The following is a 22,747-nucleotide window of genomic DNA, read 5'->3' on the forward strand; positions in this document are numbered from 1 at the left end:
ATGACGACCAAGATGCATGCCGTGACGCATTTTACCGGTAGAAGGTTAGGCTGCAGGTAGTTTTGGTAGCTTTCATAGCTGTAGGGCGACACTAAGAATGTGTCACATTTTTTGTACACATTATTGCATGGATGCCTTTCCATTTGAGCTCAAATATACCTAAACCTGGAGACATACAAATATATGAAACTTCTAGAACAGGCATTTCCTTATACATACATACTGATTTATGTCTAAATATGTTTATGCTTTCAACTGTGGTATTATTTAGGCAGAAAATGACAACTCAAATGAAAATGTCATTGATATATTTCAATTTAGGGTGAGGGCTGTGAAATGAACATCTAATCCCTGCAACACTCCAGCCCTGTGAATGCTTGTGTGTTGGTATGGTTTTTAGCTGGAAATACCTTTCCTTAGCCCTGGTGCTTACTGTCTCTTTAAAAAAAAAAATGCATCTATTGAAACACATTTATTATGATGCACAGTATACTGAAATACATTCAAATTTTGAATTATAGCATGGGAATGCTTTTTTATGCAACAATTTCCCTACAATTTCTCTACATTCAAAACTCAAAACTATGAATCTAGTTTAGCTTGATGTACAGTCTTTGCCACTGAACTGAGAACTTTGGGAGTACCAAAACCGAAACCATTGTGTCGACGCCATCTATCCACGATAACAAGTAGTAGTCATCTCTCAGAAACTGTAAATTGGTCTAGGTGTGAATAGTCCTAATGTCAAGCACTCATAAATTGGCCAGAATCAATCCCACCTGCCTTGTGTACATTTGTGGGGACTTGAGTGAGTAATGCTTTCAGTCAGCTGCTGTTCTCATTGGCTGCATAGCTTGCCATTGGTTTTTACATGCTGTGTGTTGAGTTTGAGTTGAATGGGACATCTATTCAAAAATATATATGACAATATATAGGCTATTGTGACCCTTGTTACAATTTATATATTTATAATGAAGGTAGTAGGCTTGACATGGTGTTCACTATATGTTTATAACTGATTCATTTGTTTAGTTCCTTCCTTATTCATGTAACACATGCATAGTAACTAGTCTTGACTTCAGACAAATTCCTGTCATGTAGTTGTAATACAAACCCTTGTTTACCCTGTTTGCTTGTCTCTGTTGGTTGGAGACAAGGTATGTCAGATATGAGTCAGGTTATCAGATTTGTAAAATAAATCAGGTGTTCAAGTTGAAATGGGAACTGTTAGAAATTGAAAGATGCGTCCTTAAAGCTGACATTTATTTGATTTTATTCTTAATATTTATATTTTTATATACTAAGGAAAACGTGCTACAGAATTAGGTGTTCCTTGCCTATGGTGCAAGGAGCCCTGTCATTATTCAGATTCTGTTTCTGCCACTTTGGAAAAGTGATCGTGGTTTCTCAAAAACATACAAAATTTGGACGATTTCTCGAGAATTGTGGGTTGTATCAGATGAGGCCCCCTTGGTCACATAATTTAGCTGCCAAAATAACATGACAGGCAAATGTTGACATAAAAACAATATTGTTAATATTATTTTTGAATGTTAGGAAAAATAAAATTTTGTTAACCAAATATATTCACATGGTAGCTTTGTAAACATCATTAAAAGATTCAAAGAAGATATATTTCTCCAGTTCAGATTTGGGTGAATAAAACATTGCCAGCCTCAAGCCATTCGATTTTGCAGCATTTGAACATAATATGCAAATGAGTAAAGATAATTATTGGGCCAGATTACTGGGTCATTTACTTTCTATTATCACACTTTAGTCTTGAGTCTAGCTTTAGTTTTATGGAGGCAGTGTGCCTAGCAATGGTTAGATTGTCTGAATACAATGCACCTTTCTACAAAGCACTATTGCCTTTGTGGTAAGGCCTTCTTTTGTTTGTTTTTGTACAGGTGAGGAATCATGATGAGAAATAATGAGTATAACACAGGAGCACCACCAGACGTGGATTGATGTTTTATTACATTGAACCTTCTGTTACCTCTGAGCTGTCAAACCATTGGCCATTCTCAAGATACAAACAGAAGTTTTTAATGAAGGCTTCATCTGGTTCTAAATTTGCACCATTGTTAGAAGACTCTATGAATGGCTGTAGAATTAATACAAACCAGTGGTGCAAATTCAGGATTGCTTGCTTTTTTGAGTGGCTGTTCCTAGATTGGTTTAATTGTTTAAGACACCAGAGCAGGTTTTGAGAACCCAAGCCTCTTTGAGAGGGTGTAATACCATTCAAATTCTTGTACTATGAAACTATTTGCTGCTCAGAGCCAGGTGATGAAGCACAGCCTTTTACAAACAACCCCCTGAAGGAAGATGCCTGCACTGACGTGAGAACAGTGCAAAGGTGTGGCCAGAAACAATTTGGGACCAATTTTTGGCTTCTAAAAACTGTCTGGTTTCCTATAACAATGAACAAGCAGCAACAATACCATCACTTTCATTTCTGTATTCTCAGGACAGTAAAGGCTGTGATTGGGTAATCTAAATAATAAGAAATGAAGAAGATAATAAACGTAACGTAATGAACAGCAACATTGCCTTTCATCATTCTGTGCTACTATAATATTTTAATGACTCACAATGAAGTAAAACAGCCACACTAAATGAAATCAGAATTCATGTAAGGATGTAATTATCACAATTTTGGTGTTTGGTGTGAATCGGACAGGTCCATATTCTGAGATACCCCAGATCAGCATATGAACTGCATGCGTCCCAATAGTGTAACAGGCTTGATGATACATTCCACGCGGCAGAGTACGGGCATTAGATTTTGTTTCACTGATTATCTCAAGGAAGCATTTAGTAAAATTTAAGAGAAATTATGCCATAGTTATTGTGGCTATGAATGGGTGCTGATTTACAGCCTTGGTTCCCATGATTTTTTCCTGGACTTGAGAGAATAAGTGCCAGAAATGCACGTACTTTGATATGTCACAAGTAGTTAACCCACGATTGTGGGACCTCCCTTGTTGTTGCAGTATATGTACCGCAAACACTGGATTTCCTAAATAGTTCACACAAACAAAAAATGAAACTTTTTTCCAAAGTCACTCTACACTAGTCTTCATTGAATGCTTAAAATATACAATGCATACATCATATGTCACATTAAGCATCACTTGTGTGGGAATTATAAAGGTTGCCGGTTCGATCCCCGCTGGGACACTGCTGCTGTACCCTTGGGCAAGGTACTTAACCCACAATTGCCTCAGTAAATATCCAGCTGTATAAATGGATAACATTGTAAAGAACTGTAACCTATGTAAGTCGCTTTGGATAAAAGCGTCTGCTAAATGAATAAATGTAAATGTAAATGTAATTACATAATAAACTTTTCAGATCAAACTGAACCATTCTATATACAGTATATATAAGAGTAAAGAGTATATGTTAAGAGTGGCAGTGCACATGCATTACGGCCTAATAGAAAGTCAGATGAAACTTTACTGTTAAAAAATGTATTTGTTGTTAATGCTGAAAGGACAGCACTGGTATCTTCCTGTGCTCATTATCGTTGGGACAAGAAAGCAGACATTACGTGAAAGGTTAAAGGCCTTATTTTGACAGCAGGGAGGAAAGAATGAAAAGTTAGATGCATGAAGAACACAAAAGGGCAATCTCACTCTAACAGTGGCGGTGACAGCCTTCATCATGCCCTGATGAAGGCTGTCACCGCTGCTATGTGGGGGTGGCAAGTCCTTTGTTGTTTTTTTTTTTTTTTGTGTGTCTTGTTCTGATGTTTTCCTTTTTTGTTTTCTGAGAAAAAGAAAACATGCCCAAAAGTAATGCCTTGTTTTTAGGGGATAAGGAGGCTTTAATGTATTTGAAACTCAGAATTTTGTACAAAGACATTCTTTAAATAGGAAGAACAATCAGTTTAAGCAAGCTGAAACAGTTTAAAATCAAACATTATCATTAGTTTAACATCCAGGTATTTAGTTTACTGTATATATCAGTTAGGAGAGCTTGAAATATATGTTTTCTGGAAAAATCAAATGACTGCTGATAGGTTCCCAGTTTTATGTAGCACCATGTATATATATTTTACATAGTGTATTGTGTCTCCTGGTCTACTGCTACTATGTCTGTAATTTGTGTGTCTCTGTATAACACCTCTGTAGTGTCTGCAGCAAGGATGTCACACATCCTTGCTGAATGGCTCTGCCAAGGTTCCCATGACAGAAGACCATTTGTCTCCGGCCCGCCACTTAACTCAATCCTTTGATATGTATGACCATGGACTGTATATCAATACACCACACAACTTGATTCTTTAGAGATTCTCTCAGTACAGACAGAATGTCTGAGTCCGAATGTCCTGAGTTTGTCTCTCCCTTGCGCACTGAATTAAACATCAATTCTCTTAAGAGAAGTCGTCAGCGTGTTCTTCATCGTCCTGCATTGAGTTCCACGGAGATGGGCAAAATATCCTAACACTGCTTAAAAATGAACCCCAGGGAATGTTTGTAGTTGGCCAATGTAAAACGTAACAATGGCTCTTGGATGATTTTCTAATGCTTGGCATGTTAAACAGAATACTTACCCTGAGTCTTATTTCCTCCTAGAAGCACCCTTGATGGCTGTTATGAGGCAGGATCTTGGCCAGATTAGGATTAAGATAGGATATGACTTGTCACTTACATAATTTTGAAGAATGGGATTTTTTTTTGTCTCCATTTTCCTCTGTGCAGGGTTGGTCTGAGTATAATTGTCTCGCCCCTCCCATCTCTTTAATCCTTGTGTCTGTGATGTATTTGTAAAACCTTTGTACGCTACAGAAACAAGGAAAGCACAGACTGGTGGTTTTAGAAATAATACAATTGATATGTTTTCCACGTAATCAATTTTACCTAGCATGTAATGTTTGCAGAGAATAGCTCCCCACTTAAAAATGAAAACCTACAAGACAATATATTTAGTCAGAACAAGAACAACTAGGTACTTAGCTGTATTTGTCTCAATTCAAAATCCCCAAATCCTGATAGGTTAGTAAAGTAGAGCTATGGACTGGGGGCTATCTTTGATATACTTACTTCTACACTGTCATTTACTGTCATAGCAAGTCATTTGTGTTTTGACATTAATATTTACATTCACAAATTTCTGTGACTCGCTGTTGATTCGGCAACTGAAGTGAACTGAAACTTTTGTGACAGTGGTGATTTATCAATCTGAGGGTAACTGAGATAAACATGCTGTATATAATCCTGGAGATTACAAACTTTGTAGTTATATTATGCAATAGCAAACATGCATTTAAATCCAGAGGATATACAGGTGACCAGCTTGACATTTCATGTAACTTATTAATAACTGTAATATTAGATCATTTTTCAGTAGCCCTATAGTGAGATGTCTTTGAACTCACCTCAGCATGTAGCAAGTAACAAGAGTATCTCACTCAAAATTTTGTTAAATATGGTCGTATTCAGCTGTTATCTCTGACGAAAAAAAAAGCTGCAACTGCCTCAAATTTCACTTCGTAACCGTCACAACCATTATCAGTTCAGGTAAATACCTTGCATCCGTCATTGACAGTTTCATATTTCTGTTTAGCAGTCAGTGAGTCCCTGGCATTGTGAATTATGTAAATGTACATTGTATTAGCAGTCTGAGGTAAAACCACAATTCTTTTAGACAATAATAACCCACAGTGTCATGATAAAGTCTTTTTCCAGTGCTTGCCACTAATCTAATGACTATTCTGACTCATTCCCTTTACTGCTATATTCACAAAATACCACCTGCCACTCATATATCTGTACATTCCAGACATACCACATATTAACTTCTGTAAATAACAGTGTTTGTTACGCAAAATGTTTCAGTGAAGCTAATGACTCCCCAAGACCTCTAGTGTTCAGCACAAATGGAAATTGAAGGTACATGTTTCTGAGTGACAGTTGGTTGTGCAATAATGCCCACATGAGAAAATGAGACATGTGAATACATGTGAATGGTGCGCGTGACTACAAACATTTACTGTTGTTATTTTTGGTATTTACACTCTGATTCCTGAAATGTAGTTTTTGTTTGTAAGAGATGATTTCTGTAATTGTTTCAATCATCTACCCTAGCAACTATATACTCAATGTAAAAAATATACTATAAATAGGTAGCACATGTAGATATAGTATATACACATATATAACTACTGTACTTATTAGTGTTCTGTAACAAAACAGTGACATTCTCAAAAGGCAAAGAAGACTATCCTGTTTACCCACAGGGTTTTTTATGTATGGGGAGAGTATTGGTATGATTTAACTGAAACTAAAAGGTATCAAAAGAGACATTGTGTTGAAGCTGAATGGAAAGGATTTGTTTGAAACCTCCTGCAATATCTTTTCTGTTTGGCAGAATGGCAGTCACTTTGGGCAGTGCAGGAATGTTAGTAACAGCAGGCACATATGGGCACATTAATTTTTGTACTAGAGTAGAGCCAGTTTTGCGAAACATTCATGTGAGAAAGCAAGAGTTGGGGGGGGGGGGTTGTTCAATGTATTCTAAATGTAATGTTTACATAAAATTTTATTCAAGATATTTGGGAATAATTGTATATATTCAAATATTAATAGTAGTACATGTATTATATATTTACACTTTATATCAGTAATATATATTAGTTCAGTATATCAATATATGATTCAAGTTATATTGAGTTTTCTTGATTAAAATTCAAAAATTAAGTTTGTATTTTTTATACATTTATGCATAAACTGAAACTGAACTGAAATGTTTGCTTGTAACCCTTTGTCTTGCTTTCATTTCACAACAGCAGTTTTCTTACTGCAGCACACCCATTCCTGATTTCAAGAGTGACATTGGCATTGTTGATGGAAGGACAGCAACACATAAACCTCCAGCCAGTGCTGTTGCCAGTTCAGTCTAATCCTCTTTCTATTCCTTAAGGATGCACTGTTCAGGTGTTGCTCTAGAGGCAGCTTCCTGTCTTAGGTTTATCAGTTACATATGGTCATGTATTGAGTGGTAGCCGTAGGTCTTTTTAGCGTATTGAATGAATGTTGAGTGCTTTGCTACTTTTTACCTCAGGTGAAATAAAACACTGAAACATGAGACACAAAGGCAGTCAGTGAGTGTTTTAATTTGTAAGCAACACAGGAATGTATCAAATGGGACATGCAGCATCAAGTTTCCCTTCCTTTGAATGACAGCAGTTTGGAGTTGAAAGAAATGAAAAAGTCTCAATTCTATGTAAATGGTATATGGAATATTGAACTATTTGTATTCAATCTATTATGTATATTATCCATGTGTTGCTAATAGCAACACGTAAGGGGATGTTGAGCCTCAAAAAAACACACACAAAGCTATTATTTATCTATTTTTATCATTTATCAGAGAATCATTGGTGTTACAGTCAGTGTAGGAAATAAAGACATTCACTGCATTTTCTGCATGGTGAAAAAAGAGGCATGACAAACAACCATTAATTCTTTTGAGGTGTGGTGGCATGATGATGTGTTTTCTTTCCAGATATGAATCTCATCAGTTGTCATCAGTGCTGACACTAAAGGGCACCATCTCATCCATTGGATAGGAATGTGTGCTCATGTACATACGTTAGAATAAACTGGTATCCCATTCAGGGTTTGAACCTGCTCGTCAGGTTTGGTCCCAGCTCACAGCATAATATAGGCTCTGCGACCCCAAAACCTCCTCTTAACACTGCAGTGGTATTAGCTCTGTGCTAAACAGTGTCGCCATACAAACTTGTGATTGTACATATCAAGTGACTGGCAATTGGCAGTAATAGTTTAAGGCTGTACACCCTATGACTGCACAATGGCACTAGATTTCAAAGATGGCACTAATGATTCAGCATTGTGCAGCTAATTGCCTAAACCTATTAAATACAAGGAGAGAAAAGGAAACACAAGTGCTAACATATTCCACCCAAAGCAGCATACTGTATATTTGTTTAAAAAAATAGCAAGGCTGAACAGAGACCACACCATGCCAGTAATCACAAGGTTGAATAGATTGATTGCTGGTTTTAAATGAACAAGGAAGTGTTGAAATTGTGTTCATGCTTCTAAATAACCTGTGTCAACAGCGGTGTTGATTTAATGGAGATGACACTGTTGAACTGAGGATGAGACTCTCAGATGAGATTGCAAGATCACATTAATATTTCTTCTGTTTGTTTGTACAGTATATATTCTACTGCAGGGGTCTCGCGTTTGACCCGCTTAACGAAGCAGTGAATGCAGGCACATGCAGGAGCTGGCACATGTGAGAACCGATGGTCCTTGTCTTGTGTTGATTGCAAAGCCTGACCACGCATCAGAAAGTCACGCACTGTACATTCATGCTGTGAGGAATCATAACATATCATCAATTGCAATGCTATGACCTCCCTCCACAGCAAGATGATATACTGCGTTATGGCAGGATACCCATTGCATAATATGGACTGGGGTCTGAAATTTCAGATTGAATGGTTTTGAACATTACAATGGCATGCGACAAAACCAAATAGCATAGTGCAATGACAAGATGATCACAAAAGAAAAAAAATCTACACCCTAGCAGCAATTAAAAAATGTAATTACTGTCCATTATTAACCAACTGGTTTGAGCAGTACATGTCAGAACTATGCCACCATATTTCCTCCCACTGATAGCGCAAATAATTTCAGTAATGAAACACACTGAACTTGGTCTGGAGAGCAGACATGCATGCAGGTATGCAGATGTTTATTCCAAGCATTTCCCTGTTGGGTTAAAGCATGTCATTTTTCAGTGATATTATCATAGTATTGTTAATATTTTACCTAACAGCGCGGATCACTGTTGACACTCACGTCACTGATTCATTCCCACCCTGTTTTCTTTGTACCTTTTCAGGTTTTTTGGCCCACCCACTTTTGGGTGTCATGTGATTTATATAAAGCACATGGTTATACAGGAGTTTAAAAGTGGAATTCAGGACTGTGACAGTGACTTCTTCCCATTTCCATCCCATTTTGTCAAGGTCAAAGGAAAAAACAGTGCCTTGTAAGTACAACTGCTACTGCTGCTGATATGAATATTACTAACATTAATAATATTAGTAATATTGCTTCTACTACTACTAATACCACCAATAATAATAATATGCTGTTTTTTGAGTTTTTATATTTTTGTTGTTGATGTTTTTTGACTTACCAGATGATCATATTAAGAGACACGTAATGCATTAGCTAAGACAGTATCAAAAAAAAAACATTACTTTTGAGTGAAGTTTCAGTGACAAATCAGAATTGGATAAAAAAGAAAATACTGAGGGACACTGATTGCAAGAGGGAAACTGTTTGGCAGATATTAGGACAAAGTAGACTGGTGGCTTTAAGTGAGAAGATACCATAAAATGATAAGTGACATTGCAGTTATTTTGCTGGCTCACAGTTCACTTCACCAATGGCATTGACATTGAGATGGCATATGAAAGAGAAGAAAAAAGACAGCTTGCTAATATATATATTTACCTCTGGGGATTAATGTAAATTAGGGTAGATTTTTAATGTATTACTTATTGCATGGAGGGTGGAGTCAATGAAAAAAGAAAAAAACATCAATATAATTGACTCTCTGTCACAGTACCACATGTGTATGAGTCGTTATAAATAGGTTTATTTATTTATAATGTTATTGCTTTATTTAAAGTAATGTGGATCTTTTTGTTCTCTAAGAATTAATTCCATTTAAATTTCTACATTCCATTGCATGCATTTAGCAAATATTCTTATCCAGAGCAACTTCCAGCACAACTTAAATTTCTAACTTAAATTTCTCAAGTTAGAAACTGTCAGGCAATACTAAAGTAAAAATATATTCTGTTAAGAGAAAGACAAAGTCACAATGAAAGCCATTTTATGTTCATTTCAGAATGCCCCTTGTTAGAGAGCTCAGGTGCTGAAAAGATACGGCAACTTTTTAAGACCTCAGTGGTGAAAAGAAGCTGATAAAACATTTACAGGAAATTGAAGGAACCCCATTAAAACAACTCTAGCTGGATGTGAGAATTTTTCATTAAAAACACATGAACTGATAACTCATGAGGCAGTGACTACAATTATAAGAGCAAGGTTTCTCAATAGCGGTCTCATCTCAATGATAACATCCTGCAATTTTGGCTTAGCTGGATGTTGGTCATTTTTTGGCAAATATTATGTGCTGTCATTCAGAAAGCCATCCGTCTATAACCTATAGTCCTGATGCTCCAAAAGTATAATTATCACAAGCCAAACATACCGCAGAAAAAGTGTGGGAACTCTAGTTTTATTGTGGCTCTAATTCTTCAAGGTGGTGATGAAGAGCTTTGGAATGTGAAGCAAATATGCCTTGTTCACAATTTGCATTATAAACAAAAGACAAAAGTAATTCAAAGAGAAATTAATCAGGTATTAACACTTAATTTTAAGTAATTCAAAATACAGCAATGAAGTTTAAATTAAGGCATGTTATTAAAATAACTTACAATTATCTAAATTTTGAGTAAAATCACATCAGTTCATATCATCATATCAAAACATACTTATCAGTAAATTCAAATATAATTAATTTCAAAGAATTTATTCTCTCGTCTTGTCTCGGGCCACCACAATAGCCTACTGTTAAGATTACTGAAGTTGACAGCAAAAATAAAATAACCTATACTAAATGAGGTAACAATCACACTTCCTGTTCTTGTTACCAGACATGAAGAATGGAGCTACCTTGAAAGCCTCAAAAATAGTTTTAATGCTTCTCTCACATTGTAAAGCTGAAGGAAAAAAACGTCTGTGGTAACAGGGTTTCAGTCAGTGTCAATCACCTTAACGTTAAAAGTATGATTATGGTACTTATGTAATGACACAAACAAGCAAGCAAAAAAGAAAACAGGTCAAACAGCATTACATTCTTTATTGGAATGATAGACAGGGTGATTTAGTCATTTAGTAGATACTCTTATCCAGAGTGACATAAAAATGCATACAAGAAGGTTAGACTAAGAGCAGAGAAGGTGCTGATTCCACCACTGGGGCATTCTTAAATGATATACAGTTTTATCCATGTATATTGATGTAAATAACATAATAACTTGCTATTTACCGGAACAATTAAGGCTAACAGCATTCTAGTAACAAACCTATCTCGTGAACCCCAATTCCCCACTGCCACAGCAGAGTATATATATACCGGCTGGTACTGTCTTTACTTCACTTACATATTAGATGGGCTTGTGAGTGCTCTCTATGAAGTAAAGCATGCTCGTGCTCATGGTAGCACATACAGAGGGTGAAGGTTTTGTTTGAGGTTGGCTGGACACTGTTGCTCACTGTCCAGAGCATCGACAGCCAGCAATTTCATGCCTAGCAAAAAATTACAGCCACACACATTCCATCAATAATAGGCCACATCTGAGAAAACAGGAAGTCACAGCACCTTGCCAACATTGAGATGTCATCATGCTACACATTTGTGGTCATTTTCAGGGTGCAGGTTCCACTGCATAAGGAAAGGCAGTTGTTGCTGATGATCTGATTGAATCTGATTGTAGATTTGTAAAAAATAATATGGATGTGTGTAAATTATATTTAAAATACGACCCCAAGTTTAAAATTTCCAAATGAAAAAGAAGTATCCCGTGACATGGCAGGTAATGTACAATGGATCGATCCTGCTGTGGGGCAGAGACAATTGGTGTAATTGTCAAACTAAATATCATTGGATAATAAGATATTCCTTATCTTATATAGTCTTTGATGTCTCACATCCATCCCTAAATGCAAAACCAAACTAAAGAATGTCAGGGGTCTTGTTTCTCAGAGAGAAGCTTTTTCTATAGGGGCTGTTGCTGAGACATAAATTCATTATCTGTTTTTACATTTGTTTGATAGAAAGTACAGATCCAGATCTGTATTTCAGATACAGAAGACGTGCTGAAATCACAAACACTATGAAGGCAGGAATTCTACGCATACTGTTACTACTGATAAGTGAGTAAATATTGCTGTTGTGTCATTTTCATCGTGTTATTGCAGATATCTCTCAGTTGGTATCAACTTTCTATCTGTTTAGAGAAAAATGTTTTGTGCTTATGTAATTTTCATCTTTAGGCCTCAGAAGGCCCAGATGTTTATCAGATGTATTTTGTAACAGGTAGATTTCAAGAAAATGCCGGTTTCTTTTTTGCTTTCTAAACAACCGTTAACGTTATGTTATCTGGTGGAGATAATGCCTATGGACTAAACAAGGTGATACAGGGGCATCAGTGTAGCTGTGGCTATCCACAGATTGTAGTTACATTTCACAAATGTAGCCAACTTTTTTCACTATCTGTTCCAGAAAGGTGCCTGGTTTTGTGGTTTTGTAATACTTTCCAATTAAAAGTAAATTTTTGTTTATTGATGCCTCCTTAAGCACAAATATGAGACTTTTTGCAATTATGTTATTTATTTATTTCATGATTTAGTTATTTACATACTATAAACTTCATTATTATAGTGGGCCAAGCGCTCACAATGCATACAGGGTACCCGGTTGATTTTGGCTCCATATCCTCTGTGAGCATGTTCTTCCCATCCTGCATGCCCCCAGTGGATATGACATCAGTTGACCCCATGGTGATGCTATACAAGTCAACTGAAAGTGCTGTTTTTGAGATTTAAGCATATCTCATCACTTGCACATCATATAGGTGTATGTCAATTTTCTTTATTTCATTATAAATATATATATATATATATATATATGAAAACACAACATTTTTCTACCCATGAATTGTAGGACTGTCAATAATTAACCTTAGTAACAACACATCAAGGTCATCATAAATCTGGAAAAGATAACTGCAATATGTTTTTCTACATGTTGTGTGCATTTCATTCGTAATTTATTCTGCAAATCCTTACGTCATTTACAGAACTTATCCTTCCTTGAAGTGTAAACTTTTCCAACATGCTTAAGTGTGACATGCCATATTTATATAGCAACTGAGGTACCAATTTGGCACACAAGGGCACTCCTCTGGTTCAGTGCCTTAATTGTGGCTATATGGCCCTTGGCCCTGTACTTCCTGTTTTTGGCTTCAATTACTTTGACAGTATTTATCATCCAAATTCAATAAGCTCATATACTTTAAGGTGTTCCTATTCAAAGGGAGTTTGAAAATGCTTTTAAAAAGAAAAAGAAAAGGAAAGCAGTATAAAATAAATGTTATATTTTTAATTTAGTGCTATATGTCCCAATTAGGTATTGCAGATACATCTACAGCTGCAACTACTCCATCTCCAAGAAGGGTCATTGAAGGTAAAGTTTATGTTTTTCTTTGATGCAAACATATGCACTGAAATCTTTTTACAGCAGCAATAAACTTGTACAAATATGAACAACTGTTCAGAGTTAAGACAAATTCAGTTGAATGAAACAACAAATGCATAAGATAAATGAATGTCAGTGTTTACTCAAATAAATCTTACATTCTGTGTAAAATGTTAATCCATGTTCCATGCTCCCAATGAGCTTTTGTATTTGTATCATAGTATTATTTCACAGCCATGTCTCACACAGGTTCACATTTATTATTTATGACAATCATGAGGCATAAAAGGCATTTGACCTCAAGGAAACATTTTTGAACATGCATGGGTTTCATTTTTATTTTGGAAATGACTTTACCAAGCTATTAAGGAGTATTAATTTTTGTATTTGGTGTTAAGGAGAAATAAAAGGTCAATTATAAAGTTATTTTGCAGTCTGAATATTCTTATTAAAGTCCCTGAAATTAAATTTACATTGTAACAATTCCAATTCTCAAAATACTGAACAACGTAAATTATTGAACCCTATGAAATTAGCATCTAAAATATGCCCACTGTCACTAATTTGAATCGAATATAGATAATCAGAAAAATATCTGATGAACTTAACCATGCATGGCTTAAATTTCTGGTCATGGTTGAATCATCAAACTTGTGTCATGGCATTCTCAGGATTGTTTTTTTTTTTTGCCTATATTTCTATCTCATGTACAGTGTTGGTCTATATTTCCAGGTTAAGAGTCTGCATATTTAATTGTTTTTGTGTCTATATCCTTTTTTTCTCAAGGTTTATGTGCCAACAGAGGATGCTGTGTAGGCATTATGTCCACGTGTTTTATTGGAAGCTGCTTTTGTGATGAAGGATGTCAGACCTTTAATGACTGTTGTCCAGATTATGTGACTGTATGCAGAGGTAAGACACAGCCTTGTCAATCATTTCAGCTGCCTTCATACCTATATTGTATTTAGTCACAAAAGTAATTGGTGTACACAACATGATAATGTTGTGTACACCAGTTGTGTTGATAATGGAATACAATCATATCCAACTGTGGGTAATCAAGTCCAACTGTGGGTAAATATAAAATGAAACCTAGTGGAGTACATCACTTTATATACAGTGCCCTCAGTATGAATTCACACTCTCGATTAAACAGGGAAAAATGTGATAAACCAGAAACAAGTATAAACATTGGATCAGTTTTTCTCCTTGTTTGTTTCAATGTTATATTTTAATCTTGATGGCACTGCACAGAGCGTAGTCATGTTGGTCACAAGTAATACATTTTTTCACTCACACCTTTAAGTTGTCTAAATAAAATCCAGCAATCTGCAACATGTTGTTCTTTTGGAAGTGCTATGGAAGCTTCTGGAACTTCATAGGGGCCTCCAAATTGTCATAAAACCCCACAAGTTGATATATGGCAATAAAGCGATTCACAAAAGCTCAGTCTATAATATTCATAGTCTATAATATTCTTTAGTGTCCTTGACATTTAAAATGTATGGGAGAGTGGCAACCCTGCCAGGAAGAGGACACAAGTGTGTTTCATCTCATTGGCTGTGAAATAGGTGGTTTGTGAGGCAGCCATGACACGAGTAGCTGTGGCAGAAGGCATGAACTCAAAAATGAACCAGGATATTTTGTCAAAAAATCTGGTTCCCTCTGCCAAATCTCACATGTGTGTGTATGTGTGTGTGTGTGTGTGTGATTGAGGAGAAAAAATATTCTACATGTACAATTTTCATGTTCAAGTTTCAAATCAGATTTCTGTATTAATTTATACTATTGAAGACATGCTGCTTGAAATTAAACTGTTAGTAAATAACTTGCTTATTTAAAAAAAGATTCTAATGCGCCCTTCTGCAAACAGCAGGTGTTGAATACTGAAATCCGTATGTAACATTTAAAAACCCTAGACACTGTAAATTCTATAAAGAGTCTTATGCACAATTACATACTGAGAATGACAATAAAAATCATTTAGTACATGTAAATGCCGACACAATCATTCACATGTGATTTTTAACAGTACATTTGTAACAGTACAACAGTACATACACACTTACACTTACAGTACGTTGAAACACATATACCTTCACACACAAAATATGTACATACTTACTATCACTTACATGCTATGTACACACACATATACTCAGAAGCTTACAAATATGAATGTTGTGTTAGGCATTGCAGTTATATATTTGGGCAAGATATTTAAAATGTAAACTGAACCTGTCAAACCATCATATACCTTGTAAATCAAGGTATCATTACAGGTAGATCAAACATAACTGCCACAACTGAACCGCCTACAACATCCTCAATGATTATATCAACCAAGTTCCATCTGCTTCATCTATACCTAATGATACGTCTCCCACTCCTCTTACAGCTACTACAACAGCGGCATCTAAAACGGCCCCATTGACTTCAAGTACTTCAACTGAAATCTCCACAACACGTACCACAGCTGAGAGTCCTTCAACTGCAGGCATCACAAATGAACCCATTACACCTTCTGTGCTTGTTTCAACTACAAGACTCAGTCCAATCAGTCTCACTCCATCCTCAACTAGAACTGAGGGTACCACAACATCTTACACATCTGAGGCAACTTCAAATTCACCCATCACAAATGAACCCACCACAACGTCTGCTATTGTTTCAACCACTAGTCTCACTTCAACTACTTCAAATACAACTGAGGACACAACTACATCTCTCCTCATGACTACCACAACGGAAACATCTACAACGACCTTACTGATTTCAACTGCTACAACTGAAGTTTCCACATCAGTAGGAACTTCAACTTCCTCTATCACAAATGAACCCACGACAACGTCTGCTGTTGTTTCAACCACTAGTCTCACTACAACTACTGCAACTACACCTGAGGATACAACTACACCTCCCCTAACAAGTATCACAAAGGAAACATCTACAACACCCTCACTGACATCAAATGCTATCACTGAGTTTTCCACAACATCTTCAACATTTGAGGCAACTTCAACTTCAGCTATTACAAATGAACCCACTACAACATCTGCTATTGTTTCAACCACTAGTCTCACTACAACTACTTCACCTATACCTGACGACACAGCTACAATTCTCCTAACAACTACGACAAAGGAAATATCCCCAACACCCTCACTGACATCAACTGCTACAACTGAAGCTTCCACATCAGAAGCAACTTCAACTTCCGTTACCACAAATGAACCCACAACAACATCTGCTATTGTTTCATCCACTAGTCTCAAAACAACTATTTCAACTACACCTGAGGACACAACTACACCTCTCCCAACAACTACCACAAAGGAAACATCTACAACACCCTCACTGACTTCATCTACTACAACTGAGGCTACCACAACATCTTCCCCATCTGAGGCAACTTCAGCTATCACAGATGAACCCACTACAGAATCTGCTGTTGTTTCAACCACTGATCTCACTACAACTACTTCACCTATACCTGACGACACAATTACATCTCTACTAACAATTACGACAAAGGAAATATCCCCAACACCCGCACTGACATCAACTGCTACAACTGAAGCTTCCACATCAGAAGCAACTTCAACTTTACCTATCACAAATGAACCCACTACAACATCTGCTGTTGTTTCAACCACTAGTCTCACCACAACTACTTCAACTACACCTGACGACACAACTACACCTCTCCTAACAACTACCACAAAGGAAACCTCTACAACACCCTCACTGACTTCATCTACTACAACTGAGGCTACCACAACATCTTCCCCATCTGAGGCAACTTCAGCTATCACAGATGAACCCACTACAGAATCTGCTGTTGTTTCAACCACTGATCTCACTACAACTACTTCACCTATACCTGACGACACAATTACATCTCTACTAACAACTACGACAAAGGAAATATCCCCAACACCCGCACTGACATCAACTGCTACAACTGAAGCTTCCACATCAGAAGCAACTTCAACTTTACCTATCACAAATGAACCCACTACAACATCTGCTGTTGTTTCAACCACTGATCTCACTACAACAACTTCACCTATACCTGACGACACAACTACACCTCTGCTAACAGCTACGACAAAGGAAATATCTACAACACCCTCACTGACATCAACTGCTACAACTGAGGCTACCACAACAGCTTCCCGATCTGAGGCAACTTCAGCTATCACAGATGAACCCACTACAATATCTGCTGTTGTTTCAACCACTGGTCTCCCTACAACTACTTCACCTATACCTGACGACACAGCTACAATTCTCCTAACAACTACGACAAAGGAAATATCCCCAACACCCTCACTGACATCAACTGCTACAACTGAAGCTTCCACATCAGAAGCAACTTCAACTTCCGTTACCACAAATGAACCCACAACAACATCTGCTATTGTTTCATCCACTAGTCTCAAAACAACTATTTCAACTACACCTGAGGACACAACTACACCTCTCCCAACAACTACCACAAAGGAAACATCTACAACACACTCACTGACTTCATCTACTACAACTGAGGCTACCACAACATCTTCCCCATCTGAGGCAACTTCAGCTATCACAGATGAACCCACTACAGAATCTGCTGTTGTTTCAACCACTGATCTCACTACAACTACTTCACCTATACCTGACGACACAATTACATCTCTACTAACAACTACGACAAAGGAAATATCCCCAACACCCGCACTGACATCAACTGCTACAACTGAAGCTTCCACATCAGAAGCAACTTCAACTTTATCTATCACAAATGAACCCACTACAACATCTGCTGTTGTTTCAACCACTAGTCTCACCACAACTACTTCAACTACACCTGACGACACAACTACACCTCTCCTAACAACTACCACAAAGGAAACCTCTACAACACCCTCACTGACTTCATCTACTACAACTGAGGCTACCACAACAGCTTCCCGATCTGAGGCAACTTCAGCTATCACAGATGAACCCACTACAATATCTGCTGTTGTTTCAACCACTGGTCTCCCTACAACTACTTCACCTATACCTGACGACACAGCTACAATTCTCCTAACAATTACGACAAAGGAAATATCCCCAACACCCTCACTGACATCAACTGCTACAACTGAAGCTTCCACATCAGAAGGAACTTCAACTTCAGCTACCACAGATGAACCCACAACAACATCTGCTATTGTTTCAACCACTAGTCTCAAAACAAGTATTTCAACTACACCTGAGGACACAACTACACCTCTCCTAACAACTACCACAAAGGAAACCTCTACAACACCCTCACTGACTTCATCTACTACAACTGAGGCTATTACAACATCTTCCCCATCTGAGGCAACTTCAGCTATCACAGATGAACCCACTACAGAATCTGCTGTTGTCTCAACCACTGATCTCACTACAACTACTTCACCTATACCTGACGACACAATTACATCTCTACTAACTACGACAAAGGAAATATCCCCAACACCCGCACTGACATCAACTGCTACAACTGAAGCTTCCACATCAGAAGCAACTTCAACTTTACCTATCACAAATGAACCCACTACAACATCTGCTGTTGTTTCAACCACTGATCTCACTACAACTACTTCACCTATACCTGATGACACAACTACACCTCTGCTAACAGCTACGACAAAGGAAATATCCCCAACCCCCTCACTGACATCAACTGCTACAACTGAGGCTACCACAACAGCTTCCCGATCTGAGGCAACTTCAGCTATCACAGATGAACCCACTACAATATCTGCTGTTGTTTCAACCACTGGTCTCCCTACAACTACTTCACCTATACCTGACGACACAGCTACATCTCTACTAACAACTACGACAAAGGAAATATCCCCAACACCCGCACTGACATCAACTGCTACAACTGAAGCTTCCACATCAGAAGCAACTTCAACATTACCTATCACAAATGAACCCACTACAACATCTGCTGTTGTTTCAACCACTGATCTCACTACAACTACTTCACCTATACCTGACGACACAACTACACCTCTGCTAACAGATACGAAAAAGGAAATATCCCCAACACCCTCACTGACATCAACTGCTACAACTGAAGCTTCCACATCAGAAGCAACTTCAACTTCCGTTACCACAAATGAACCCACAACAACATCTGCTATTGTTTCATCCACTAGTCTCAAAACAACTATTTCAACTACACCTGAGGACACAACTACACCTCTCCCAACAACTACCACAAAGGAAACATCTACAACACCCTCACTGACTTCATCTACTACAACTGAGGCTACCACAACATCTTCCCCATCTGAGGCAACTTCAGCTATCACAGATGAACCCACTACAGAATCTGCTGTTGTTTCAACCACTGATCTCACTACAACTACTTCACCTATACCTGACGACACAATTACATCTCTACTAACAACTACGACAAAGGAAATATCCCCAACACCCGCACTGACATCAACTGCTACAACTGAAGCTTCCACATCAGAAGCAACTTCAACTTCACCTATCACAAATGAACCCACTACAACATCTGCTGTTGTTTCAACCACTGATCTCACTACAACTACTTCACCTATACCTGACGACACAACTACACCTCTCCTAACAACTACCACAAAGGAAACCTCTACAACACACTCACTGACTTCATATACTACAACTGAGGCTACCACAACATCTTCCCCATCTGAGGCAACTTCAGCTATCACAGATGAACCCACTACAGAATCTGCTGTTGTTTCAACCACTGATCTCACTACAACTACTTCACCTATACCTGACGACACAACTACACCTCTGCTAACAGCTACGACAAAGGAAATATCCCCAACACCCTCACTGACATCAACTGCTACAACTGAAGCTTCCACATCAGAAGCAACTTCAACTTTACCTATCACAAATGAACCCACTACAACATCTGCTGTTGTTTCAACCACTGATCTCACTACAACAACTTCAACTACACCTGGGGACACAACTACACCTCTCCTAACAACTACCACAAAGGAAACATCTACAACACCCTCACTGACTTCATCTACTACAACTGAGGCTACCACAACATCTTCCCCATCTGAGGCAACTTCAGCTATCACAGATGAACCCACTACAACATCTGCTGTTGTTTCAACCACTAGTCTCACCACAACTACTTCAACTACACCTGGGGACACAACTACACCTCTCCTAACAACTACCACAAAGGAAACATCTACAACACCCTCACTGACTTCATCTACTACAACTGAGGCTACTACAACATCTTCCCCATCTGAGGCAACTTCAGCTATCACAGATGAACCCACTACAACATCTGCTGTTGTTTCAACCACTAGTCTCACCACAACTACTTCAACTACACCTGGGGACACAACTACACCTCTCCTAACAACTACCACAAAGGAAACCTCTACAACACACTCACTGACTTCATCTACTACAACTGAGGCTACCACAACATCTTCCCCATCTGAGGCAACTTCAGCTATCACAGATGAACCCACTACAGAATCTGCTGTTGTTTCAACCACTGATCTCACTACAACTACTTCACCTATACCTGACGACACAATTACATCTCTACTAACAACTACGACAAAGGAAATATCCCCAACACCCGCACTGACATCAACTGCTACAACTGAAGCTTCCACATCAGAAGCAACTTCAACTTTACCTATCACAAATGAATCCACTACAACATCTGCTGTTGTTTCAACCACTGATCTCACTACAACTACTTCACCTATACCTGACGACACAACTACACCTCTGCTAACAGCTACGACAAAGGAAATATCCCCAACACCCTCACTGACATCAACTGCTACAACTGAGGCTACCACAACAGCTTCCCGATCTGAGGCAACTTCAGCTATCACAGATGAACCCACTACAATATCTGCTGTTGTTTCAACCACTGATCTCACTACAACTACTTCACCTATACCTGACGACACAACTACACCTCTGCTAACAGCTACGACAAAGGAAATATCCCCAACACCCTCACTGACTTCATCTACTACAACTGAGGCTACCACAACATCTTCCCCATCTGAGGCAACTTCAGCTATCACAGATGAACCCACTACAGAATCTGCTGTTGTTTCAACCACTGATCTCACTACAACTACTTCACCTATACCTGACGACACAATTACATCTCTACTAACAACTACGACAAAGGAAATATCCCCAACACCCGCACTGACATCAACTGCTACAACTGAAGCTTCCACATCAGAAGCAACTTCAACTTTACCTATCACAAATGAATCCACTACAACATCTGCTGTTGTTTCAACCACTAGTCTCACCACAACTACTTCAACTACACCTGAGGACACAACTACACCTCTCCTAACAACTACCACAAAGGAAACCTCTACAACACACTCACTGACTTCATATACTACAACTGAGGCTACCACAACATCTTCCCCATCTGAGGCAACTTCAGCTATCACAGATGAACCCACTACAACATTTGCTGTTGTTTCAACCACTGATCTCACTACAACTACTTCACCTATACCTGACGACACAACTACACCTCTGCTAACAGCTACGACAAAGGAAATATCCCCAACACCCTCACTGACTTCATATACTACAACTGAGGCTACCACAACATCTTCCCCATCTGAGGCAACTTCAGCTATCACAGATGAACCCACTACAACATCTGCTGTTGTTTCAACCACTAGTCTCACCACAACTACTTCAACTACACCTGAGGACACAACTACACCTCTGCTAACAACTACCACAAAGGAAACATCTACAACACCCTCACTGACTTCATCTACTACAACTGAGGCTACCACAACATCTTCCCCATCTGAGGCAACTTCAGCTATCACAGATGAACCCACTACAACATCTGCTGTTGTTTCAACCACTAGTCTCACCACAACTACTTCAACTACACCTGAGGACACAACTACACCTCTCCTAACAACTACCACAAAGGAAACCTCTACAACACACTCACTGACTTCATATACTACAACTGAGGCTACCACAACATCTTCCCCATCTGAGGCAACTTTACCTATCACAAATGAACCCACTACAACATCTGCTGTTGTTTCAACCACTGATCTCACGACAACTACTTCACCTATACCTGACGACACAACTACACCTCTGCTAACAGCTACGAAAAAGGAAATATCCCCAACACCCTCACTGACATCAACTGCTACAACTGAAGCTTCCACATCAGAAGCAACTTCAACTTTACCTATCACAAATGAACCCACTACAACATCTGCTGTTGTTTCAACCACTAGTCTCACCACAACTACTTCAACTACACCTGAGGACACAACTACACCTCTCCTAACAACTACCACAAAGGAAACCTCTACAACACCCTCACTGA

The 22,747-nt window shown here is 38.2% G+C and overlaps 1 protein-coding gene across 1 annotated transcript in view; it reads left to right on the top strand.

Annotated features, from left to right (window-relative positions):
- Positions 1–22,747, top strand: part of LOC118795616 (mucin-2-like) — a 27,548-nt gene continuing 4,801 nt past the window's right edge. Inside the window, exons 1-3 of the mRNA XM_036554240.1 lie at positions 1–44; positions 15,876–16,987; positions 19,382–22,206. Of these exons, the coding sequence (XP_036410133.1) occupies positions 1–44; positions 15,876–16,987; positions 19,382–22,206 (3,981 nt within the window). The remainder of the gene's footprint in view (positions 45–15,875; positions 16,988–19,381; positions 22,207–22,747) is intronic.

The sequence above is a fragment of the Megalops cyprinoides genome, chromosome 2 (genome assembly GCF_013368585.1).
Source record: "Megalops cyprinoides isolate fMegCyp1 chromosome 2, fMegCyp1.pri, whole genome shotgun sequence".
In the NCBI taxonomy this organism is placed as follows: Eukaryota; Metazoa; Chordata; class Actinopteri; order Elopiformes; family Megalopidae; genus Megalops; species Megalops cyprinoides.